Genomic DNA, 26745 nt, shown 5'->3' on the forward strand with positions numbered 1-26745 from the left:
GTGTTCCTCTGCTGGAGTTTGTCAGCGCTTTGGCAAGTGGTGAATAAAATGCAGTACTTTGATCCTGAAGTCGTCAGGGATTTTGAGATGAAACTAGGATGTATCTTTCTTTGGCCTAGTGAAGGAGAGAGAAACAAGAGAATTATAAAATGACCTCATACTTATATTAGAGAATCATTTTAATAACATCTATGCTGGGCATATAAGTTGTCTGTGTTTTTATCTCTGTGGTCAGCCATTACTGTTCACTTTACCATGGTATATGTCAGAATGATAGTATTTGACTCTTCAAGTCAAAAGCTGTTAATCAGTAAAACTCCTTACTGTATCTTTGTGTTCTAGATTTATTGGGATGTACCAATTATCAGTTCTCTTATTTGTACATCATTTTAAAATATATTTTTATAAACCATGATCTATCCAGTTATCCATCATCCCTGTAATCTTCTGCTACATTTTATCCTTATACACGTAATTGCTTTATTTAGAAAATCTGTATTAAAATATATAAGGAGGAAGTTGTAGCACTTGTTCCTGAGTGATGGAATGGTCAGATGACCTTGTTCCTCCAATTTTTAATGCTTCTCATATTTTATTTTATTTTTAAATTTTATTTTATTTAAATTCAATTAATTAACATATAATGCATTATCAGAGGTAGAGTTCAGTGATTCATCAGTCGCACATAATACCCAGTGCTTATTATATCACGTGCCCTTAAATGTCCATAACCCAGTTACCCCATCCTTCCATCCCCTTCCCCTCCAGCAACCCTGAGTTTGTTTCCTGTAGTTAAGAGTCTCTTATGGTTTGTCTTCCTAATTCTGTCTTACTTTATTTTTCCCTCCTTTCCCCTGTGACCCTCTGTTTTCTTTCTTAATTTCCACATAGGAGTGAAGTCATATGATAATTGTCTTTCTCTGATTGACTCATTTCACTTAATGGTTTTCATATTTTAATGGTGAACAGTTTTTTTTTTTAACTTTTACCATTTAAAAATTTTTTAAAAGGGGAAAATAGCAATAAAATAAAAGGAATGCATGTTTATAGAAAAACAATAGAATTTCATATTCAGGCCAGGCCTTTTCTCATTGACTAATGACCCAGCTTTCTGTTTAAGAGAATGCCATTAATTTATTTAACCGACAAAGTTTATGAAGTGCCCCAGTTCAACTAGAAGGGAAAGTACTGTGATTGATGAGACAGAAAAACCCAACTTGGCTTTAGAAGGGAGGGGACGTGGAAAAGGAAGAGGAAGTGATATTAGAGCATTCTTTCAAAAGATGAGCAAGCACTGATTGCTGAAGAAGCTAGAGGAAGGTATCCAGGCACTGGAAACAGGATTGCACAGAGCCCCACACACATCGAGAAGCTGGGGGTGCTCGGGATGCCTGACAATTGCTTACATGTGTGACATGGAGAAGGGGAGAAAGATTGCATGCCGTGTTGTTTGTTGATCCATAGATTTTCAGAGGAATTGGTAAAAGGAGGTAAAACGTTGTTTTTCTTAGTTAGCTCTTCAAATCTATGTAATAGCTGATTTCACTGCAGTTAGTACAGGTGACAGTTTTTCCTTAGTCTCTATTTCCCAGGTATCAGGATTGTTTCGTTTCTCTGAACTTGTCACAGTTTATTTGTATGACACCCATTGGACAAATCTTGGTACATCTTTGTGTTGTCATAAGTAGTTTTATCTCCATCTGTGATTTTAAAAACACAGTCCTTGCATTTGATTCTTCCTGTCTCAGGCACCATTTGGGAATTATGATGCCACCATTAGCGAAGAGACTTTCCTAAATAACCTGAAGTCGTAGTAAGCTGCTCATCGTCGCTCGTAATCCATGTTCCACAGTGGGATACTTGGGGAACGCTGGCTCCGGAGTGCACAAGCGCAGTTCGGGGAGGGTGACATGGGCTTATTATGCTCCACTTTGAATGCGGTGTGTGCCAGCCACATCACCTTATGATTACAGCTCGTTTCAACCAGAAGGTCTCTAAATAAATTCTGGTTTTGTTAATCAACAAAGGTATAATTATGTCATCATCTGCTGTAGGCTTTTAAATCAATGATTCTGAAGCAGATTGTTCTTTGATATTTCCATCACTTTTTCATGAGCTTGCATAGGGAATTTGGGTAGTTAAAAGTTGAGCACCCTGGGCTGACTTCTGATACCTCCTGATGGAAGGATGTTTATGGTTTTTCTGAATGAGATTGACTGTTGATCTGGTGAGAACCCCATCTAATGAGTAGATGAGGACCCTTTTTTGGAAGTCTGGAGGCTGTGAATATTTCTTTTTCATGAGCCCCAGCTTTGACCAGTCTTTATCTATTCAAATGTACTTAATTGTGTCATTTTGGTGTGTATAATTCTCAGAGTGCTTATGATTCTTAGAGTTCATTCTGCTTCCCATAGCACATTCTGCTTTTCAGAGGTCCTTTGTAGTTACCTCTGAGACCCTCTGTGGCTCACTGTGGCAACTCTTGCCCCTAATTGCCTTCCAGACACCAGGGGCAGTGTGTGTCAGCTTTAGCTGCCACAGTGGTTCCTAAATTTGGCTGTGTGCTAGCATCACCGGGGGTTTAAAAGAATACTGATGCCTGTGCCCCACACCAGCTTAAGTAAGTCAGAATCTGTTGGGAAGGGGACCAGGCAATGGTGTGTCTTAAAAAATCCCCCTCCCCACCACAGTGAATCTACTAAGGAACCAAGACTTGAGATGAGCAGAGTGTGGATCAGGACTGAGGATGGGCAGGGCGTGCTCACCTTTGGGCAATGGGGAATGGGGCTGAGGTGTCTGGGAAGCTGTCTTGAGGAAGGAGGGAATGGAAATCCTGATAGACTCCTTCAAGGAAGTAGCCATCTAGACAGAGGGGTAGAGTCAAGCATGAAGTCAGCAGAATGGGGACTGGAGGGCTTGAAGAGAGGAAACTCAGAGCAGGAGGTAGGACATGGGGCCTAGAATGGCTGCCATATCATTCCCTTATGCCCTGGAGCAGGCAGAGCCGCACTGTGAACAGATTAGGATGGGGGGAAAAAGGGACAACTCAGCTAAATAGACAACAAAAACTCCAAATTAGTAGACATTTAGTTCTCCTGTTCACTATCTTCTGTTCTCAAGTTGAATGCTGCTGATTTGGACGTGGATTGTTGGACAAACCAAGGCCACTGAAAACCTCATTAGAGCAATGTTAAGTAAAAGGTTCCGTCTCCCTGGTTTTCCTTGCGCTGCGCATTCATACCTTGACTGTAAGAACCAGGTATGTTTCAGTAGGCTCAGACACCGCGGTGTATCCAGAGGCCTCCCTTAGGCCTGCTCTTCTGTCCATTTTCAGCACTGCTGGCACTTCCTCGCTCCAGCTCCAGGACCTAGATGAAAAGCTAACTATGCCTGTGACCCGAGGGTCTGCTTCTCAGCTCAGGAGCCGCTACCAGCTTCCCTCGTGCCTGCCTCTGGACATTGTCTGATTCTGTACCCTGGTGCCCACATTTCTATTCAGTCGCCTCCCTGGATTTGGTGATTGGATTTTTTTTCAATTGGCTGAGCTGCTCTAAATAAGCCTCAGATATCTGCGGAGGCTCAGAGTTGGGATCCCAGTTCACACTCTGATTGCTCAGGCCCCCCTCCTGGCTGCTGGTTGCTGGAATGTGTACAGGCAACCATTGTTGAGAAGTCCAGGGTTGTGTCCCCGTCCCCATCTCCTGCCCTGTGACACACCTGTTCACAAGTAATGAGTGACTTCAATTAAAGATCCTATCAGGGTGTCTAAAAGTACACTTTTGAATTTTTTTTTATTTTTTTATTTTTTAAAGATTTTATTTATTTAATTTGACAGACAGAGATCACAGGTAGGCAGAGAGGCAGGCAGAGAGAGAGGGGGAAGCAGGCTCCCCGCTGAGCAGAGAGCTGATGCGGGGCTCGATCCCAGGACCCTGAGATCATGACAGGAGCCGAAGGCAGAGGCTTTACCCCACTGAGCCACCCAGGCGCCCCCACACTTTTGAATTTGAGTGAGCCTACACTTTGTATTGAATATATGCATTTCTGTCTATAGACTGAGCATTAATATGCATAATACTCAGTTTGGTTTGATAGCACCTTCCAGTTCTTCCTCACACATCTGGTTAAGAAGGTTGTGTTCCTCCAGAATGCAGAATTTCTCTCCCTTTCTCTTCAGATTCAGCAAGTATTCACTCCCCACCTACAGCATCAAGTGCTACCTTAAATCCTTCTAACTGTGTTTATGTGATTTCTTGAAGCTATCAGGATTCCAGAGATGATTTCTGATCTCCAAAGTTCTGGCTGCTGATGGTTTCATCTGTTGTCAAACATTGTACAGTGTTTCCCACAAACCGATTACGGCTTAGGACAGGCAGTGTGCTAGCTCCAGTCTTTGCAAGAGATGGTCTCTTCAAGGGAGAGTCTATTTTTAATGAAAAAAAAAAAATAGGTCATTTGATAAAAATATCCAGTCAAACCATGATCTCTTCATTCAGGAGGAGTTAAAAGTGAATACTTTTGGGCTTCAAAGGAGTGCTTCTTTGGTTGAGTATGGATTTACCTATTAACATTTGGCTGTAAAAATAATGGCAGGAAGTTGATGTTTGACAGCAAAAATAATTCTAGTATAAGTAAGAACTTTAGAAAGGAGCCAGAAGAAAAAAAGAGCTTACAGAGCCTTGTATTGAATCAACAAAACAAATCTCATTACAGACGAAGGTACAGGTATGGATTCATGGAAATGGAATGAAAACTTCAGAAGTGCTGTGAAATCCCACAGTTTGAATTATAGAATATTAAGGTACAGCTAAATCAGTACTGACTTCTGAATTAGAGTATTGATGAGAAGCATCGTCTGTATTTGATGAGGGGCTATTTTGCGTGTTGTGATGTGTATGTGGGTGCGTGTGTGTGTGTGTAGGAAAGTGGAGCAATGTTACAGAAATTCTGTGTTAAATTCTAAAATTAGAACTGTAGGGATTTTTAAATGTTGTATTAGATTCTGATGAGAGTTGCATGTTTTGAGGTAAAGCAAGTCTGTCTTTAAATGTCAGTCAGGAGTTCAGCTTCTGTGATGGTTTGTTTTACTTGTCAATCTGCCTGGCTGTAGGTTCTAGCTGTTTAATCAAACACCAATCTAGAGGTTACTGTGAAGGTCTTTTGAGATGTGGTTAACATCTAAAATCAGTTGACTTTAAGTAAAGGAGCTTACTGTTGATCTTATGGGTGGACCCCATCTGATCAGTTGAAAAGACTGCAGAGCAAAAACAGGTTTGCTGGAGAAAGAAAAAAAAAAATTCTTCCTAAAGACTGCAACATCAGCTCCTGTCCAAGAAATTCCAGTCTGCCAGGCTGCCCTGCAGCCTGCAGACTTACCAGGGCCCACTGTTGCATAAACCCATGTCTTGAAAGAAATCTCTTTATTTACGTGTGTGTGTGCATCTGTCTGTCTGCCTATCCATCATCTCCTACTCCTACTGGTTCTTTTTCTCTGGAGAACCCTCACTGACAACAGCTTCCTAAATGGAAAGTGTTTTGAAGATGTCACATGGATAATATCCAGGAAGATGCTGGGATAGGAGAGTGGGGTCTGTTGTTGTGATGCTCCCACTTCCGTGATGTTTTACAAAACCGACCTCCTTGAGGCTGTGCAGAGCCTCCCCGACACAGCCGCTGCTCCCCCCGGGGCCTTGCTTGTTGTCTCTGTCCTTGCTGCTCCCTTTCACACGCGTGATACCTTCGGCCCTCTTTGCCTGTGTGCATCTGTTGCCTTCTGCTTCAAACACGTTTTCTCTCCTCTGTCCCTTGTCTGTGAAACCTGCCATTCTCCCTGCCCCCCTGTTCACACCAGAAAACCTGGGGGGGCTCTCATCTCTGCCTGTCCTCTCCTTTAGAGCGTTTGCCACATCGCGCTCCGTTGATTGGTTTGTGTGTCTTTTTTCATTTGCTAAATGGTAGTCACCACGTCTTATTCATCTTTGTATTCCCGGCACCTAGCACCGTTCCTGGCATAGAGGAGGTGTTCGATCAATATTGTTGAAGGACTGAATAAATAGCTCACCCTCGCCTTCAAGTTAGGGTGCTGATGACTGGGAGGTGTCTTAAGTGGCTGTTCTTTTAGGGCTCGGTATATTCCTTGGACCTGAGGCTCTTAAAGAGACACCCCCAAACAGACCTTTAATTCATACCCAAGGCTATGCTCTCAGTATTTGGTGGTGGGGGTGGAGTTGGTCGGGGGGGATGATATATACGTTGAGCAGATTTAAGCCTATCCTGCAGAAACCTCTGGCATCATATGTTGGTGGCATGAATGCTTCACACACTCAGAATTCAGCTTCGGGCTGATTGGTTTTAACCTTTCTAATGAACGGCTTGAGGTTTTCCCTGTATTCATTAGCGAGGAGTCCAGTCTCCCTTTCGAAGTTTTATCCACCCAATTGGTCTTAAACTTGGTGCCTTTCCTAGTACCGTATGGGGTCACTGGGATCTGTTTTAAGTACCAGCCAAAGGGAAAGCTCCGCCACAGGGTTCGTCTACTGTACCTGTGTCTTGCTGCCACACAGAGTCGCTGTTGAAGCTTGTACCTATATAGTTGCCTGTCTGTCGAGCAGGGGTGCCCTCCCTTGGCCCAGACCATGCCTAGGCCAGGAGCGTGTCCCTTTCTCCAGAATGGCTGGCTTCAGAAGAGCTCCCATCAGTCAGACTGAAACCAGCTCTCCTACCCGTGCTGCTGAGTGCACAGGCCCACGTTGGCTGCTTGGCCACCCACTTTCCTTACAGTTTTGTTTGGAGGCCTCATCATTCTTCCTTACCACTGGGTCTGACCTCAGGTCTCACTGACAAGTCTCTACACGTCCCTGCCCTGGGGACCAGCTGTGCATGTCAGGGGGCTTGGAGAGCTTTGCTAGAGTCACAGAAGTTTTTTACACTCCCCACTTCCCTTGCCCAGCTATGTTCTTGTCTTACCCAGGGAGCCACTGGGGGATTACCTGAGTGATTCTTCATGCAGCCGAGGGAACAACTGCTGTGAGGTGACTTTCTGCTTCACGCCTTGAAATGAATGAAGCAGACAGAAATTTTTTTGGGACTTCCAAATGGCACTTGATTTAGTCTCTACCCTGTCAAGCATTTTGTATGTAAAAATGGTAGTCCTTGCACTGGGTGAGACAGTATCATCACTTTTCCATTAAGAGATACCAAGAAACATGATTAGGTAAGAAGCAGAAAGATGTTTAAAGATGTTAAAGATTTAATAGCTTATGGAAGCAACTCAAGCCATCTAAATTCCAAATGCGAATTGTCCATCGTCTTTAAAACAGGGCTAAATTACATTGTAGGCCCTCTGTGCCCTTCACTACATCATTAATGTTCAGCTTCCTCTTTTATATTCCTTTACATTGTCCTTGTTCGAGCCAGCCTCTTTCACTAATTGCACTGCTCTAACACACGCGGCTTGATCACACTTCGGGTGTCTTCTGCTGTTCCTCTGCTCCCTTTTGCGGCACCCGCTAATCCCCGTTATGGATGCTGGGCTGATTTTTTGCTATCCCAGTGTTTCTCCTAGAAAAGGACAGTAATGAAGGGCGCATAGGTGGCCCAGTTGGTAAAGTGTCTGACTCTTGATTTTGGCTCAAGTCACGGTCTCAGGGCTGTGAGGTCAAGCCCCACGTCAGGCTCCTCACTGGGCATAGAGTCTGCTTAAGATTCTCCCTTTTCTTCTCCCTCCCTAAATAAATAAATTAATTAATTAACTAAGTTATATTTTAAAAAATGACAGTAGTAGCTACCATTTCTTTTTTTTTTAAGTTTTTTTTTTTTTTTTTTTTTTGAGAGAGAGAGAAATAGAGCATGGGGGGGAAGGGGCAAAGGGAGAGGAGAAGCAGGTTCCCCACTGAGCTGGGAGTCCTAGCCCTGAGCAGGAAGCCCAATGTGGGGCTTAGTCGCAGGACCCTGGGATCATGACCTGAGCCGAAAGCAGACGCTTAACCAAGTGAGCCACCGAGGCACCCCAATAGCCACCATTTCTTAAGTCTCTTCTATAATAATGATTACTTTTGTCATTTAAAAAATACAGAAATAACATACCTACACAAAAGTACATAGAACACATACGTACAGCTTAATTTTCGCATAATAAGTTGTTATAAGGTATTTTTACGTGAACACACATGTTATCACCATTCACGTTAAGCACCAGTGCTGTTGCCATCATCCCAGATGCCCTGTAGCTGTCTTTCCTGATAATAAACCCCTCTATCCTGCCGTCCCTCCAGTGTAACCACTATCTCACTTTAATGCCCTTCACTCTTGCTCGTAATACCTCCCCAATGACTACAGTTTAGCTTTGCTGTTTCTGAGCTTCATATACTTGTAATCATACAGTATGCTCTCTTTTTTGTCTGGCTTTGTTTATGTCGTGGTTTCTGAGATCCATCCAGGCTTTGTATCAGAGTGGTTTGTTTTCATTGTTGAATAGTCTCCACTGTATGATAAAGCCATGATATATTTATCTTTTCTTCTGTTGACAGATATTCAGGCTGTTTCCAGTTTGAGGCTCTTATAAATAACGATGCTATAAACATCTCCGTACATCTCTCTTGGTGCCCGTGTATATACATCAGGGCCTGGAATTTTCCAGTAGAAAAGTTTCTAATTATAAATTCAATTTCGTGAATAGGTATAGATTGATTTTTTAGTGCTTTTTGTTTCTACGTACCTTTTGGTAATTCATAAGTGTTTTTCTAGAAATTTGCTTTTATCTAAATTTTTAAAATACACTCTCACTCTCTTTAATCTCTGCGGATTCTGTAGTGATGTCCCTTTATCATTTCTGATGTTGGTTGTTGATGCCTTCTTTCTTGGAATTCTTTTTTTTTTTTTTAAGATTTTATTTATGTCTTTGACAGAGATCACAGGTAGGCCGAGAGGGAGGCAGAGAGAGAAGAGGAAGCAGGCTCCCCACTGAGCAGAGAGCCCGATGTGGGGCTTGATCCCAGGACCCTGAGACCATGACCTGAGCTGAAGGCAGAGGCTTTAACCCAGTGAGCCACACAGGCGCTCCCTTTATTGGAATTTTGATCAGTCTTGCTAGAGAGTAGTCAATTTTAGGTCTTTACAGAGGACCAACTTTGTTTATCCTCTCTGCATTGTGTATTTCTGTTTTCTTACTGTTTGTTAAATTAAATTCTATTTTTCTTTTGTTTTTTTTCTCTCTAATTTGAGGAAGACTTTTAATTCATTAGTTTATTTAGCATTTCTTCTTTTCTAATATGTTAAAATTAAAAGTTTAAGCATTGTTTTAGTTGTATCTCACAATATTTTCATTACTATGCAGTTCAAAATATTTTCCGTTTCCCACTGAGATTTCTGTTTTCACTCACATGTGATTTGGACACGTGTCTCTTGGTTTCCAAAGATCTGGGGGTTGTCAAGTTATGTTTTTATTATTGATTTCTAATGTAGTTATATTATGGTCAAAGACTATTGTATGTAAGATTCAGTCATTTAAAAGTTTTTGAGACTTGCTTTGTGGCATTGTTTATGGTCAATATTTCTAAATGTTCCTGTTGCATTAAAATAATGTACATTCTGTAGTTGTGTTAGTCTTTTATGTATATCCATTAGATAGAATTGGCTAATTCTCTCATTCAAATCCTTTTATGTCCTTACTGATTTTTTTGTCTGCTGATGTCATTGGTTATTGAGAGAAATATGTCGCTATTTCCTATTACCTGTGTGAATTTGTCTACTTTTTCTTACCCCTTGCCAAATTATTATAAGTTTCTCTATTGTATGGGCACATCGTATCTTCCTGATGAGCCGAACCTTTTGTCTTTAGTAAGGTTCCCTCTTAATCCATAATAGTATGTTTTGCCTTTAAAATTTGATATAATCAGTTATACTAACTATACATTTTACATAAATAATAGGTATATATTTCTGTTTGTTATTGTTTTCATGCTATCTTTTTCAACTAAATTTTTTTTTTTACTATCTTACTTTTAACCGTTAAGTAGCCTTACTTTTAGATTTCTTTTTTATGACAGCATATATTTGAATTTTGACTTTGGAGGTGTGAAAAATATCTTTATTCTATCCTCACTCTTTTCCTCTGCTTTCTGCACTATTTCCTCTGGGTGCCTCATTTTTGTTTAGTTTTGAGCTTTTATTTTTTCTTGCTAGAGATTTTTCTCAAATATATGGTAATGTCCAATCTCTGCTCATTTTTAAGAGGGGACAAGAAGAAGATGATTAGAAAGTCTCTGTGCACAGATAAGCTTAAGACAGGAAATTCTTGAGGAAGGGGGCTGTCGTTGGTGAGCATTTAGCTAATTCACTGGGAGACCTCAATTGTTAATAAGGTTTTTGGGGAGGGCAAGGCTGATCTTTGAGATGTTTTCAACCCAGAGAAACAGCATTGTGGGTAATGGGACTCACGGATATATGATTTATAATGTTATATGCAATTTAATTGCATTTTAATTGCAATTTAATATGCAATATTATTATATATAGTATAAAATACAAGTATTAATTATAATATTATATACAAACTTATATTTTTACAGCTCCTATTTTTAACTAAAGTGTAGAACTCTTTGCCTGAATTTCTCCAGGTAGCATACGTCCATCTTCACTAGGTGGGGTCAAAGTCATTTCCCGGTTTTATTGGCTGAGGGAGGGTGCCTGGTAATCTAACTCCTCCTCCTGCAAGATTTCCAGCTTCTGTTTTCAGTTCTGTCCTTCCCCTCTCTCCCCTTCTGAAACACTGAGCTTTCTGTTCTTGAGTATTGTTGAGGTTCAGATGCAGACTTTAGCTCCCTCCTTAATGCACATCCCAGAAGGATTTAATCATACAGAAAAAATTAAAACCATGTTCATTGCCATCCCTTAATTGTCTTTCCAAAATTTTATTGAATTTTCTTCTTTTCTGTCATCTCTTTTTCTACTCTGCAGATTTGATTCTTTTATTCCTAGACTGTACCTTCTGGAGAGGGGAAAGCTATCTTCTCACATGTAACCCTGCCTCTGGACTGCTGTGATGTGGGGCAGCAAAAGAGGATCCTGGGAAATAAGGTCTTAAGTTAGATGTCCCTGTTGAAGCGGGGACATCTGGTTCAAGGACAATGGGCAGGTGTTGAAATGGAGGGAATCATTATAAATAAAGCACAACATATTTGATTCCTAGCCCCATCTGAATCCAAAGGTATGAGGCTATTGTACATGAACAAGTGAAAGTTAAAAAAGGCATTTCTCCACCATCTCTGTGGGTAATTGAGGTTGTAAGGAATCAGCTGCACTGTGGATATTGGCCTCTGGCAGGCATTAGTGTAGTAATGTGCGTGTATTGGTGATTGACCTCAAAACTGGTGAAAGTGACATAGGTCGCCGTAATACAACATGCAGCAATATCTTCCTTGCCATTGGCACAGACATCAGTATCTTTGGGCCTTGGCACACTGTGACAACAGGCGTTGCAGTAACAGACACTTGGGTGGGCATCAGTAGAAGAGAGGATATCTTTGGAACCATCTTTAGCAGTATTAATTTTAAAATAGCACCATGATAGCTGAAAGTACTAGTTTCAGAAGCACAGATTCAACTTTCTGCAAACTCACTGAATTATTTGGGAGGAACTTGATGGGCCTAAAATGCTCACAAGGTGGGTGGAAATTTGGCTTTATTTCCACCCCCCACCCCCGCCACAGGCTGGTGTGGTATAACAAAGCTATCGAGACGTCAGCCTCGTTGTTGGGGCTGAGGGTTACCCATAGGAAGAGGTGTGAGTGCAGGATCGCAGACCCACCCGGTATCCTTACAACTTCCCATGTCTCTCCGTGGGCTGTGTGGGCGAGGCTTGAGGTACCTGACTTGAGCCTTGACAGAATGCATGACAATTCCTCCTGCAGCAAGGGGGCCCCAGGCAGCCGGGTGGGGAGCCTCCCCATCCGTGGGAGACCACCACGAGGCCATGCCTCATCCCATCCCTCTAGTTCCGGTTGAGTGCATAGCTTGTAAAGCACACATTGCAAAGCAGAGCATGAAATTCTTTATTGTGAAATCAAATGAAGCTATATAATTAGCAAAATTGCAGAGCAAATTTATGGAGCAATAAGAATCATGTCATTTCTAATTTGAAGGGCATTTGATAACACTTAGGCATTGTTAGGATAAAGAAATGCCCCATGGGCTCAGCTCTTCCACAGACGGTCTAAGTGTGGAGCTGGCTGTGGGTGAAAGGTGTGTGCCCTTTAGCAACCGAGAGTACTGGACGCCTGGAAAATTTGTGAGTCCTAACTCTGCTACCCCAAGTCACTCATACCATTGGCAAACTCACTTCCAGGGCTCCCCCTAACAAGCTCCTGTGAAACTCTCTCCAGCTCTTTATTTTACACCAAGTCACGTTGGTTTCATCGGATCTTTTTGTTACCTTCTGGTGACACCTTGTAGCAGCCCTATAAAAATCTTTGATATGTCAGAAATGTAGCCTCCATTCTCTCTAAGCTACACTTTATCCATCTTTATTTTGTCTTTTGTCAACACTTTTTATTTCAAAATCAGGTTCCTTTTAGGCCAGCAAGCTAAGAGATGTCACCTTTTTATCTAGCTTTTTATCTATGAACCACACAGCTTCTCCCCCATTTATTGTCACTTGTTTGACACTCTCCTAGTGTGCTCCGCATCTCATGAAATGGAGACACATTCTAACAGATTGGTTTTATCTAAAGCCTGTGTGCCCATTTTTTAATTGGTGCTGTTTGGAAATCCAGCACAGTTATGAATTTTGTACGAGTGAATCGTACACTTAGATTTAAACAGAAGTCTCCCTGTTGTCTTAGGCGGTGGGGTAAAGAGTGGGCGCAGTTCATTTATCCTTGTTCTTAGGAGTCTTTTGAAAATGAGTATCAGTTTATCAGCTACTGGTGACTCTTTTCTTCTAGCCAGTTTAATGGCATCTCTTTCTCAAAGTATTTATAAGATTCTTGTATTGTTTAAATTGAACTAAATATTCAAAAGTACATTTTTAGGCTGTAACTTGTTTTTTTCCCTTGGCAAATGATTACAACTCTTTTCATTGCAATGAGTGGAAACTCAATCCAGTGAGCTTAGGAACAAAGATGGGAGGCAGTAATTACTAGAAATTAACAGGAGGTGTCTCATGGAATCTCATACTCTGTGGAAAATGGTGGAATTAGACCCCCACCTATGGTCTGTTATCTTTCTTTTTTCCTCCTTTGAGTGAATCAATGTACCTCTATCTTCTGTCAATCCCCCCTTCTCTCTTTCTGCAGACTTGAGTTTCCCAGTGCACAGGACGGAATGTGGACACATTCCTTCCCCGCCCCCCCCCCCAGGCCAACCTTGTAGATAAAGATTTCCTTCTTTTTATCTTTGAATCTTGGTCCTTAATTACCAGAAAAGGAAAAAAAAAATAGGCCAGTGGCAGAGTTGGATATTATTGTATACATGTGTCTGTAGGCTTACTCCTGGAACCCTGACTGAGGAAGGGTAGTTGTAGGAGAGAAGAAATTATTAGACAAGAAATACTGGATGATAATGTAGAAAGTGACCACTTAGCTCTGAGGTGCTATTTCCTTTCCCTCGGAAAATTATGAGCTTATATGTATCAGGCCCATGGTCTAGCATATAGTGAGACATCAGTAATTTTTTGTTTAGTGAGTAAATGAAAAGAAATAAGGTAGATGCTTATCTAATATAAATTCACATACTGCAAGAAGGGTTCTTGGTTGGGAAAATAGCCCCCACCCCCTCTTCTATACTTACAGCCTAAAATGTCTTCAACAAGAATGGGAAATAGGTGATTGGGAAATAGTGTTGTGTAGCCAGCTATGGGGAAGAGAATGAGAAGTGGTTGAATTCACAACCAAAAGAAGGAGGAGGAGAAAGAGAAGGGGAGGGGGAGGGGGAGGGGAAGGAGAAGAGAAAGGAAAAATAATTATCATACTATCACAAAGCAATTATGCTTTGAATTTGAAAATTTTGTAGGGAGTAGAAAGACAGTCTCATTTTTCATGTTTCTTTATTTTATTACACACAGTGGAAAAATTACAGTTTCTGCCAAAAGTTAATTATTGTATTTGTGTCCCAGTGTTTTCGTTCCATTATTTCTTATCTATTTTTGACCTTTTAACAGCCCTGAACACTTACCTTCATTGGAAAACATCCATTAAAATTGAACTTGCTTTTCGTTCTTCTTTGAGCAGCATCGGAGTCTTAGCAGAATTTATAAGTTATTTTATGCCTCCCTAATTAGTTTGGAAGGAAGCATCATTATGTAGGATAAATTAATTAATGCCATTCTGGCTCAGCTTGTAATTCACTTTACAATTCAGATATATTTTATCTGAATAGTTATAAACACATTGAATGTTATTTAACATTAAAATGTGATCAAGTTAGATATGAAATTAATTTTAAGTAATATGTGGCTCTCTGGATTCCTGTGGGGATTTATTGGGGTTCTTTTAGCAAAAAGTTCAGGATTTTACATTTTTATTCTTTCTGTTGTTTTTCCAGTGACTTTGCTAAAGATACATTAAGTGTCTTGGCTGTGTTTAATTCATTAAAAGTAGAAGATAAGCCCATTTGGGGCATCCAGTTTGATTGCATATTCCTGGAGTATTTGTGAAGGTGAGGGAAAAAAAGTGAAGTAAGATAAAAACTTGGGGTATAACCACAAAAATTCTGTAACTCTAAAATTAGTTTCGAGACTTTAATATTTTATAGTCTGGTAAACTTCTAAATTTTGACTTCAAAGAACAAACAACAAATGTAGCTTGGCAGTATCCATTTGAAGGGCAGTGAGACAAATTTGTTTTCTTTTTTCACATGAATAAAAGAAATGTATTTTCCTATATAGCTCTTGTATTGTTTGGGCCAGCAAATTGGTACAAAAAGCTATATATCGATATCTAGTCTCATTTAAAAGGATTCTTTTATTTATTTACTTACTATATTTTGCCATCTTTCTGTTAATTTTTTATTGAGGTAAAATTAATATATAACATATTAGTGTCAGGTGTACAACATAATGATTTGATATTTGTATATACTGCAAAATGATGACCATAATAAACTTAGTTAACATTTATCACCATATATAGTCATAATTTTTTTTTCTTGTGATGAGAATTTTTAAGGTCTACACTCTTGGGGTGTCTAGGTGGCTCAGTGGGTTGAGCATCTGGCTTTGGATCAGGTCATGATCCCTGGCTCCTGTGTTGGGGTTGAGGTCCCTGCTCAGCGGAGAGTCTGCTTCTTCCTCTCCCCCTTTAGCTCCTCCTATCCCTCCTCCCCCTGCCCCTTGTGCTCTCTTGCTCTCTCAAATAAATAAGTAAAATCTTTAAAAAAAAAAGATATATACTCTTAGTAACTTTCAAATATCCAATTCAGTATTATTAAGTATAATTACCATACTGCATGTTACAACTCCATAGCTTATTTGTTTTTTATTTTTATTTTAAAATTTAATTCTGGTATAATTAACATAGAGTATTATATTAGTTTCAGGTGTACAATATAGTGATTCAGGAATTCTATACATTACTCAGGGCCCATCATGATAAGTATATTCTTTAATCTCCATCATGTATTTCAGCCAGCACCCCCCCCACCTGCCTCCCCTCTGGTAACTATCAGTCTGTTCTCTATATTTAAGAGTCTATTATCTGGTCCGTCTCTTCTTTCTTTGCTCATTTGTTTTGTTTTTTAAATTCCACATATAAGTGAAATTATATGGTGTTTGTCTTTCTCTGACTGATTTATTTTTTTTAATTTATTATACTCTTTGGATCCATCAGTGTTGTCGCAAATGGCAAGATTTCATGCTTTTTCATGGCTTAGTAATATTCCACATCTTCTTTGTCCATTCATCTATGAATGGACACTTGGGCTGCTTCCTCAATTTGGTGATTGTAGATACTGTTGCATTAAACATAGGTTGTGCATGTATTTTTTTTTTAAACTAGTGTTTTCATATTCTGTGAGTAAATGTCCAGTAATGGAATTACTGGATCATGTGGTAATTCCGTTTTTAACTTAAAAGGATCCTTTTAAGTAATAAGATTCTGTAGATAGCATGCAGAGATTTTATAGTATTTTGCTTTTTTTTATTATTAGTCAACTAAATTACATTCAAATTAATTTACAATGTGTAATTACAGAAAGTCAAGGATGTATTCTTCATTTTGATTTGATTATATTCTTGCCTCTAGCTTTTTATTCTAGAAGAGGTAATAAAAATGATACAATGATATTCTATTCTTTGTTAGAACATCATAATTATATAGCCTACTCATCTTTGATGTTTCTTTTTGGTTTATGTTATATTACAGATTCTTTCTTTTTAATCTTTTATCCTTTTGTCCTCTTCTTAGTTTGGCCCTGGTGTCAAATGATCTAAATAATTATAAATGAACCAATTGACTACTTAATTCATTTAAATATTTACTACATCCCTAAGTTGTATTATAAGCTGGGAAAAAATTTACCTGCTTGGCCAAATGAAACATGTTCTTTTTTTTTTTTTTTTAATATTTTATTTATTTATTTAGCAGACAGAGATCACAGGTAGGCAGAGAGGGGCGGGGGGTGGGGTGGGGAAGCAGGCTCCTTGTTGAGCAGAGAGCCCGATGTGGGACTTAGTCCCAGGATCCTGAGATTATGACCTGAGCTGAAGGCAGAGGCTTAACCTACTGAGCCACCCAGGCGCCCCATGAAACATGTTCTTTATCCTCGATGAGCTAAGTCTTGTGGGAGAGAGGGGCAATGGGAGAAAATCATTAAAATTCTTGAGGAAGATGATTTGATACTGAAATATATTGAAAGTGTTACGGTAATACCAGGGAAGGGGTGGCTTTCAGGGGTAATGGCAGGAGATTTCTCAGTGGCCAGGTTGAGTTAGTGATCTCAGGCCAGAACAAAGAGGACGGCATTCCAAACAAAGAACACTGAATGCAAAGATAATAATGCTTAAAAAAAAAAAAAAAAGGATACTAAGGCACATTATAGAATAGTGGGGTGTTTGGTGAGATTGATTTCATGGTGAGGGAGAGGATCTAATAAAACGAGGTTGTGACATGAAGAGAAACTTGTCTGAATGAAAGCATGGCTTGGCAGAGTGGATAGTCTTCTCCATGCTCTACTCATGACGGTGGGAGCCACTGTTTTATTTTACAAAGTGGGAGTCAGTAGGCTAGAGGTCTGCCATGTTTTATATGCCTATTATGAAAATGTGCTAGAAGTTTTATATTCTTATCTCAAAAATGTAATAATCTTTTTTTTTAATATTTTATTTATTTGACAGAGAGAAATCACAACCAGGCAGAGAGGCAGGTAGAGAGAGAGGAGGAAGCAGGCTCCCCGCAGAGCAGAGAGCCCGATTCGGGGCTCTATCCCAGGACACTGGGATCATGACCTGAGCCGAAGGCAGAGGCTTTAACCCACTGAGCCACCCAGGTGCCCCAAAAATGTAATAATCTTAATCCTCAGGAAAACTGTGTGTGAAATTGATGTTTTCATCCCCACTCTACAGATAAGGGAATGAGTTGATCATTTCTCCTGGGTCATAAAGTGGGAGGTAGTTTGCAAACCCAGGACTTTCTGGTTCTAGGACTCCTTCTTTTGGGATAATGTTTTCCTTGCCCAGGGGTCACCACAGTGGCAATACACAGTCTGAAATAGAGGAAGACAGTCACAGAGAAATAGGAGGCCATTGCTTTTTTTTTTTTTTTTAAGATTTTATTTATTTATTTGTCAGAGAGAGAGAGAGAGTGAGCACTGACAGACAGAGGCAGAGGGAGAAGCAGGCTCCCTGCCGAGCAAGGAGCCCAATGTGGGACTTGATCCCAGGATGCTGGGATCATGACCTGAGCTAAAGGCAGCTGCTTAACCAACTGAGCCATCCAGGCGTCCCAGGAGGCCATTGTTTTAATTTAGATTACAGAGGTTTATGAAGAGGATTAAGATGTTGGTAGTAGTGATGACAGGAAAAACAGCATAGATTTGAGAGCCTTTCAGAAGTAATCTTAGTGAATAATCAAATTTTAGGAGTAAAGGAGGGGGAGGAATTGCTGGTATCCTGAGGTTTCTGTATTTAGTACAGACGAGTTTCACTGAATGGACTGAAGCAAAGCAAGTGATGAAAGGATTGGTTGATGTTTGGAGAATTTATTCACAGGCAGGGTGAGTTTGTTCAGTGAAAACGCCATCTGCAGTCTTCTTATGCATGTCTTTCTCTTAAAAATGAGAAGGTATATATGGCTGAAGTTGGGAAATTTGAGGTAGTATTTTATCTGTCAGTGTTGTTAGGCCCAGATGTGATTTTAATTATGTCAGGCTAGTTCTAATCATTGTCTGCAGGATTTTGACATTCCAATGCATCTTGCTTCATAAGTTCATACCCCAGGTCTTGCCTGGAAGGTTCATACACATGTATCGAGTTCTATCAAAGCCTTTCAATAAGGAAGAACTAAGAATTTTGAGCAAAAATACTAAAATGTGGTTATTTAGATAATAGTTCACTAAATGACTAGATTAAAGGCTGTTAATCATTTCGTCACAAACAGAAAAAGATTGGGAAAATATAGTATAATAAATCTAGGTTTAATTCCTGGTGCTCTGTAGTGACAAATTTTTTCCTCAGTGTCGTTAAGAATACTTAAAATTTTTGCTTTAGTTTCATTGTGTTTAATGCAGGACTGTACTCCTGTAAGTCAACTCCTTATCCATGATTTACTTGTGTATGAAGCCCCCAATCTTGTTTATGTTGCCCAAACATGGCTGGGAGAGACAGCTGTGACATTATGAATCCAGCTGGCTACAGATGGATCTTCAGTGAAGCATGAATCCATATTGGTTTGGTGATCTATGTTTACTGCCTCCTGTTAAACTTTCAGAGACTCAACTCCTAAATCACCTGGCATTGACTACATCCATGTACACATAAGTAATAGATTGAAGTGAACTGGAACTTTTGTTGCTAGTGATCAAGTTTGTCACCTATAAGATCAATTTCCTAGATTATAATTTTATGGACTGTTTAGCCCACGTTAGAATCTGATTAGTTTATGCCCATTTAGCACATGGTTTTCACTAGGTATGATAGTCTTGATAGCTTTTCAGGCTGTTTTGATAATGATGAACATTTCCAAGACCCTGTATATTGAAGTCTGCACACATCTGTTATGGATTTGACAGTTAAACTTGAGATCTCAAGAAAAAATAAAAACCGAAGTCACAGCTGTAAAATTCATTTAGAATTTTTAAAGAAGATATCAAAGATTGGTATTTACCAGGAAGGCTGGTAGAACTGCAAGATTTTCTAGATCTATGCATAGTGGATATAACTAGGTAAAATAGAAAACAAACAAAAGATGTATGAATAGTTGAAATAATTAGCTAAAACTCCAAACAAAACTAAAACGTTAATGGTGCCTCTAGCAAATAATATTTAATTCTAAATCACTCCCCAAAACATTGGGTATGATGCTGCACAACAAACTGGCTAACATTGGTGATATAAATGTATGCCGCCTCTGTCCTTTATAGCCAGAACAGGCACTATCGTTACTGTTAATGGGTAGGCAAATCAATGAACTAGCACTTGCAAATTTTTGTGACAGGTTACATATTTGTAATTCTGTATGTTTGTCTAAAGCAAGAAAAGTTAGAATACCTACTACCTTTTATATATCACTCTTCACTTTTATATGTACTAGTTATTTCATAAATTATCTGTGCTGTCTCATCTTCATTGTTACCATAGCATTCAGTATTCACCACATGCCCACGGTTCAAATCTTAGTTTACTATGGTTTCTATGATCTAATATACATAGATCTATCCATACCATATAGAAAAAAATATGAATAACTTGGTTTGCTTTGTTAATTTACACAATAAGCAAATGTTTATTGATCACCTACTATATGCAGGAAGTGCTCTTAAGTGCTAGGGAAATCAACAGTGAAAAGAATGGCCAAAATAGCTCCCTGTCCTCCTTGAGCTTATTATCTAGTTTTAGACACCATTTTTCTCTTAATTTTTGGTAGTATGGCCCTGTTTCTTGACATCCTAGTAATTTTTCATTGAATGATGTTTGGTATATATAAGAATGTGTAGAGGATCTAGATGATATTTTATTCTTCCCGAAAATGTTCATTCTTTCCTGTTAGGTGGGAGGAATAGAAACTGATCACCTTAATTCAGTCATGGAATGGAGTGGGTAAGGACTGATTCAGTTTTAGTACGGACCCATCCATCTCTGGTTTCCTCTAGCCTCCTATCGTTCTGTGTGTTCTATTGGGCCATTCCTTCTGTCAGGCTCTGGAACGAACAGTAGTCTTCTCAATGTGGTGAAATTGCCAAACCTCTGCTATGCTTCTCAGAGACTCTCTGCTTAGTCTCTTGGCTTCCCCCCGAACATAATTCGTAATTTGGCAAATGTCTTGAAAGTAAACCCAGCTGTGTATCATACTTCCTTCCACACCCCTTGAAGATGAGGATCTCAGCTCCTTAAGTTCCTAATGTTTGTCTCTCCAGTTCGCTGAGACTGCCCCTTGCCCGCACAAAGCCCAGATTCTCATCTGCTTGCCTTGCATGCAGAATCAGCTAATGTCCCCAGAGAAGATAGAGCTAACCTTTCCACAATTCCCTCAAGTCTGGTATCTTGTTTTTTTTTCTAGTTCTCATTGCTTAATCAGGTCTCAGTTTGTTTTAAGCAGATTTTGAGTGGTAATTTCTGTCTTTTATTTATGTTTTAGTTGTTCTTGGCTGGATCATTAATCTCTTGCAAGCTTATCCATTTTATCCCTATTTTTAGGTACTGAAATTAGAGAATGAGGTCTTCTTTTAGACATATCTATGTTACCACAAGGAAGGTACCCTGAAATTTCCATCCTAGCTCAAGGTATTCCAGAACTAATTGGCAAAGTAGGCAGGTGGGGATGTGTCATTGAACACATCCTTCAAAATAAGTGTCACCGAAAGAGCTGGACAGTTACTAGAGCTAATACTCTATAAAGTACGCTGAGTTCACTGCCCAAAAACCGTTCGCCAGTCGTGATACTGAAGGGAGTAAGACCAAGCTGTCCATGTTAACTTAGGGGCTTTCACATGGAGGCTGCTCAGGTTGGCGAACTCAGTGGGGTTCCAAGACTTGAGGGTAGCTCTTATGAGCCACAGCTTCTGCATGCTACTTCTTGATTCTGTTACGAATTATCCTGAAAGGAAATAATTCTCCATCTTCGTAGTCTACTAAAATACTGGGAAACAGAGTAGATATTCTTTGTGGTTTTTTTTACATCTCACTAACCCTTGTAGGAAGAAGATACAGAGAGCATAGTAGTTAAGTGTCTGAATTTGGGAGTCAATCAAATTTAGATTCAAACCTTGTCCATTTACTAGATGCTTGACCTTGTGAAAATTGCAAAAACTCTCCAACGCCTCAATGCCTTATCTGTGAAACAGGAATAATGATACATCTCATTGCACTGACATGAAAGCTCTTGGAGACATTGTACTTAAAGTGCTTATAATGATCTCTGGAATGTTGTAAACCAGCAGTTTATGGTAGCTATAATTATTTTAGTTATTATGGAAACCTATGGAATAGAGACGCAGAATTTTGAGGTGAGAGCTTAGGATTTTTATAAAGATCTTCTAAGGTAGGTGAAGCATGTGGAAAAAAAAGTTTTTCTAAGAGTTCATAAGTTTATTTTTGTTGTTAAGTTAAGCTACTTAAATATTTGTTTATTTTATGGATAACAAAACTATAAGAAAGAACTCCAGAAAAAAACCAACTGAATTGGGATGATTTACCTCTCAGTGACTTCAAAAAAGTATTTCTTCATAGTTTCACTAAATAACAAACATATCATTTTCAACTGTATTTTGTATTAAATTTTATCCTAAATTTGTATTAATTTTATATTGATCTAAGAAGAATCAAGGTTAACTAATAGTCTAAATTGTACAGGTGTTATCACGTTTAAGAAAAGGAACAAAATTTAATGTAAAAAAATTTGAGTGAAAAAAACTTGGAGAGAGAGAAAGAGAGAAAGAAATTTGATTCCTAATTACCATTCATTAGTTATGTGGTATTGATTGGGCAACTTAAGTGATCTCCCTGTGTCCCAGTTTTCCTGGAAAAATTGTACAATGAGAAAATAATACTAGGATTTTCTTGAATATCAAATGAGGGGAAGGAAATGAAAATTACATGCAATAAGCATAGTCTTGTTCTTCTGTTTCATGATCAATTGTGCCTTTGAATCTCTCTTTGGGTCATGAAGACCATGAAGCAGAAGAATTTGTGACATAAAAAGAGATGAAATTAAATCTGGTTATTGGTATTTAATAATTTAAACCACATGTTTTTGAATCAAATTTTACATTTCTTTATTGTGTGGAAATTTTCTCAAATGGACATTTTTTTGACCATCGTTCAGGTATGATATTATATCCAAAGCCTAGTCCCAGTACCTCTTCAATGGTTCTGAGTCAACAGAACTGAAGGAAAAACAAGCTTTTCTCTTCCCTTTCAAGTTACTCTGATACGGGAATTGTTTCCACTCTCTGCATACCTGAGTGAGCATGAAATGATGCCGTTACTGAGTATTTCTGTTTGATTTTTCAAAAACCGTTGTCAGTCTTACAGCTTGAAAATGAAATGCACATGGTAATTGGTATAGCCACAGTCAGTCTTCAGATCTAATTGGAACTGACCCAGACACCCTCAGAAGTCTTCCTAGCCTTTCAGATCTGTAAGCATATGTGATGAGACAAAGGCAGGAGAGCATGTTGAAAGGGAGGGAAGTCCCTTTGCGTGTTGTTGAACCAGAAGGCTTTGATACGGCTCTCTCAGTCTGGACAATGTCTTGTGTGTTTGTTTCCACAGAGCATATATCATTACAGACTATATGGGCATCCGAAATGAAAGTTTCATGAAATTAGCTGCAGTAGGGACCTGGATGGGGGACTTTGTCACAGCCTGGATGGTAAGAAATTTTAACTTCACCCATTTCAAACATTTGATGGAGGAAAATGTTCATAATATTGGATAGACACTGCCTTTGATGGGTTTAGAGCAAAAGAGTTACTTCTCTCTTGAGTGGAACAAATTCATGAGTACAGATAAATTTAGAGATTATTTGCAATATCTGTTTACCTTAGGGGAAAAATTCATGCAATTATAATATGAATGATGGCTGTCCACCAGGAAATACTTCTTTATAACATAAATACCTGTGTATCTATCTGTATACATATGAGCATACCAACATATACACAATAATGACATTAACAGAAACTTCCTTGTGATGTTCTAAATAATTTTGTGAAGATTGTTGTTTTTGACATTTGCAAGTTTCAGGTAAGGAATGTTGTCTGGCCTGTCTCAGAAGACCATATGAAAGATTTTTAACAGCTGTTTTTATTTTTAAAAATTTCTTTTTCACAACACATCTTTTACAATTTTATTCATATTGTTTTATTTTTATTTAATTTTTTTATTTGAGTATTGTTGACACCCAGTTAACATTAGTTTCAGGTATACAACATAATGAATCAACATCTTTGTACGTTATGCTATGCTCACCACAAGCGTAGTTAGGGCTTTTCAAATAGTTTTCTATGTTTATTTTCCTCATTGAACCTACAAAATTAATTTTGCATTGCTAGTATTTATTATTATTTTAAGCCTACAACAAATAGACAAACCATATTTCATGCTGAGTTCATCTGCCAAGAGAGTAACATCTTGTTTCATTTGTAGTTTTCATTTAATATTTTTTAGGGGGCACCGGGGTGGCTCTGTGGGTTAAGCATCTGCCTTCAGCTCAGGTCGTGATCCCAGCGTCCTGGGATCGAGCCCTGCATCGGGCTCCCTGCTTTCCCCCTGCCTGCCATTCCCCTTCTTGTGCTCTCTCTCTCCCTCTCTCTCTGTGTCAAATAAATAAAATCTTTAAAGCATTGTTTTAATTCAGGTATAGTTAACACAGTGTTATATTAGTTTCAGGTGTACAATGTAGTGATTCCACAATTTTATACATTTCTCAGTGCTCATCAAGATAAATGTACTCTTAATCTCCTTTGTCTGTTTCACCCACCCCCCACCCACCTCTCCTCCAGCAACCACCAATTTGTTCTCTGTATTTAAGAGTCTGCTTTCTTGTTTGTCTGTTTGTTTGCTTTTGTTTGTTTTTATTTCAAGTTTTTATTTAAATTCTAGTTAGTTAACATACAGTGTAATATTAGTTTCAGGAGTGGGGCGCCTGGGTGGTTCAGTGGGTTAAAGCCTCTGCCTTCAGCTGAGATCATGATCCCAGGGTCCTGGGATTGAGCCCTGAATCGGGCTCTCTGCTCTGCAGGGACCCTGCTTCTCCCTCTCCCTCTCTGCCTGCCTCTCTGCCTACTTGTGATCAGTCTGTCAAATAAATAAACAGAAGCTTTAAAAAATATATATTAGTTTCAGGAGTAGAATTTAGTGGTTCATCACTTAAATCTAACACCCAGTGCTCATCACAAGTGCCCTCCTTAATGTTCATCACCCATTTAGCACCACCCCCCCATCACCTCCATCAGTCCTCATTTTGTTCTCTATATTAAAGGTCTGGGTTTTTATTTGTCTCTTTTTGTTTCTTAAATTACACATATGAATAAAATCTTATGATATTTGTCTTTCTCTGTCTGACTTACTTTGCTTAGCATTATATCCTCTAGGTCCATCAATGTTTTTGCAAATGACAAGATATCATTCTTTTTTATGGCTGAGTAATACTCCATTGCATATACATGCCACGTCTTCTTTATCCCCCAAAAACGAAAACACTTATTCAAAAAGATGTATGCACTTCTATGTTTATTGTAGTGTTATTTACAGTAGCCAAGATATGGGAGCAACCCAAGTGTCCATTAACAGATGAGTACCTCTGTTTTAACCATTGGATTAATGAAGTATAGTATGTAGCTTGAAAGCTCTAGGTCCTATGAGTTTATAAGAGAATCTCAGAGTACGAAGAGCATAACTCTCATAAAAACAGAACATGTTAACATTTGTTGACACCTCTCGTAAGTGTAGTTAATCATAATTGGCTTTATTCATCTTCACTTGAAAATGAAAGGACCTACCAAAGATGAGGGTGCCCTACCTAAACAAGACTTGGCAGGGACATGCCCCTACAAATGTGTCCCAAGTAACGATTGTTGCAACCGTTACTGCCCTTTCTGTGGATAGCTTTGTGTCTTACCTGTGGATACCTTTGTGTCTTACCTAGAACAAGTGTTTTCAGGAGAGAGGAAACAGTTATATCTTTACTGCTACTACCGTGATCATCCTGTAAGAATATTAAGGAACTACCAAGGGGTTTGTATAGCTGATTTTTGAGCCTCCTCCCCTACCTGTTCAATTTTAGAATGTTAATAGAACAAAGTACCAAATGGATCCCATTCCATTAACTTTAAATCTAGTTTTGAAAACTGATTTATTTTATTTGTAATCAAGTAGATAATAAACCAAACATCAGGGAACATGGCTGACTCAGTAGGTAGTGCATGCGACTTTTGATCTCAGGGTTGTGAGTTCAAGCCCCATGTTGGACACAGAGCTTATTTTTAAAAATGCAGAAAATTCTTTAGGAAAAAAAAAAGCCGGATATTAAGAGCAGGCTGCCTCATGTCACAAATTTCTGTTTCCATTGGGAAAAACTATTTAGAAGGAAAACTATGTCCCTTCTAAAACGATTTCCCTTTTAGAAGAGAAAGAAGAAGGAAAACTTTAAACATGTAATTTCCATGAAATATGAGGTGATACCTTTTGAAAAATTTCTGCACTAACTGTGGATTGTGATATTCTTTCTTACTCCATATTATGGTGAATCTGCTTCATAAAATGGGAAAGAGAATTCAGAAATTTGGATCCTCCGACCTTGCTATGTCTGGCTTGATCTTCCACAAATAATAATGCAATCCTCAGAGCCCCGGTTTGCACATTTCTTTAAGGGGGCTAATAGTTGTTACCCATGTTATAGGTTTTCTGTGAAGATGAAGTATGTGGTCCTGTGATGCTGGCAGTGCGAGGGAGATATAAGTGCTTTATTGCAGCTGTTCATGTTTTTCCCAGCTTATCCCAGGCCTTTGGTCCAGTTTCTAGACCAAGGTCTGGAGTTTTCTCCAGTCACCCGTGTTAGAACACACTAAGGCAATATGATCCATTACTTCCTGACTTCCATGCAACTCTGCACCTGATCAAAGTCAGGGGAGAAGCACCAGACCAGCAAGCCCTAGGACCTTACTCTACAGTTTTCAGGCTTAAGTCCACCATTTGATACCGAAATTATTTTCTTTCCCATGACGGCATCGTTATTTGTTTGTGGCCCAATTCTATCTAAACCCTCCCCAGACTTTCCCTCAAGACAGTGTTTCCAATACCATATGTGGCTCTGCCCCTATTTACTAGTTTTATTTTTTTAATTGGGATTTTTTTTTTTCCTTTTGAATTATAAGGCAGGGTCCAATTTCTAGGACAGCCTTGAGAGGCAAATGCCTGGGGCAACTTCGACCAAAGACCTTTACCTTTTCTAACTGGATTTCTACTGTGGACTCATCTGCCCTACTCTTGTGGCTTAGCAGAATACAAATAATTCCACAGTTCAGCTGTGGTTTTTCTCTCCCTCTGAGCTCTGTCTGACCTTCATCGTTTCTTCTAAATCTACTACTGTAATGCCT

At 39.1% G+C, this 26745-nt stretch overlaps 1 protein-coding gene across 2 annotated transcripts in view; it reads left to right on the forward strand.

Moving 5' to 3' along the window:
* The window catches only part of TMEM117 (transmembrane protein 117), a 462147-nt gene that overhangs the window by 217302 nt on the left and 218100 nt on the right, over positions 1–26745 (forward strand). For both annotated transcript variants that reach the window (XM_080811384.1, XM_080811383.1), the window contains one exon: positions 22919–23018. In XM_080811384.1, coding sequence (XP_080667510.1) covers positions 22941–23018 — 78 coding nt within the window. In that variant the 5' untranslated portion in view covers positions 22919–22940. The remainder of the gene's footprint in view (positions 1–22918; positions 23019–26745) is intronic.

This window comes from Martes martes (genome assembly GCF_963455335.1).
Source record: "Martes martes genome assembly, chromosome: 8".
NCBI lineage: Eukaryota > Metazoa > Chordata > Mammalia > Carnivora > Mustelidae > Martes > Martes martes.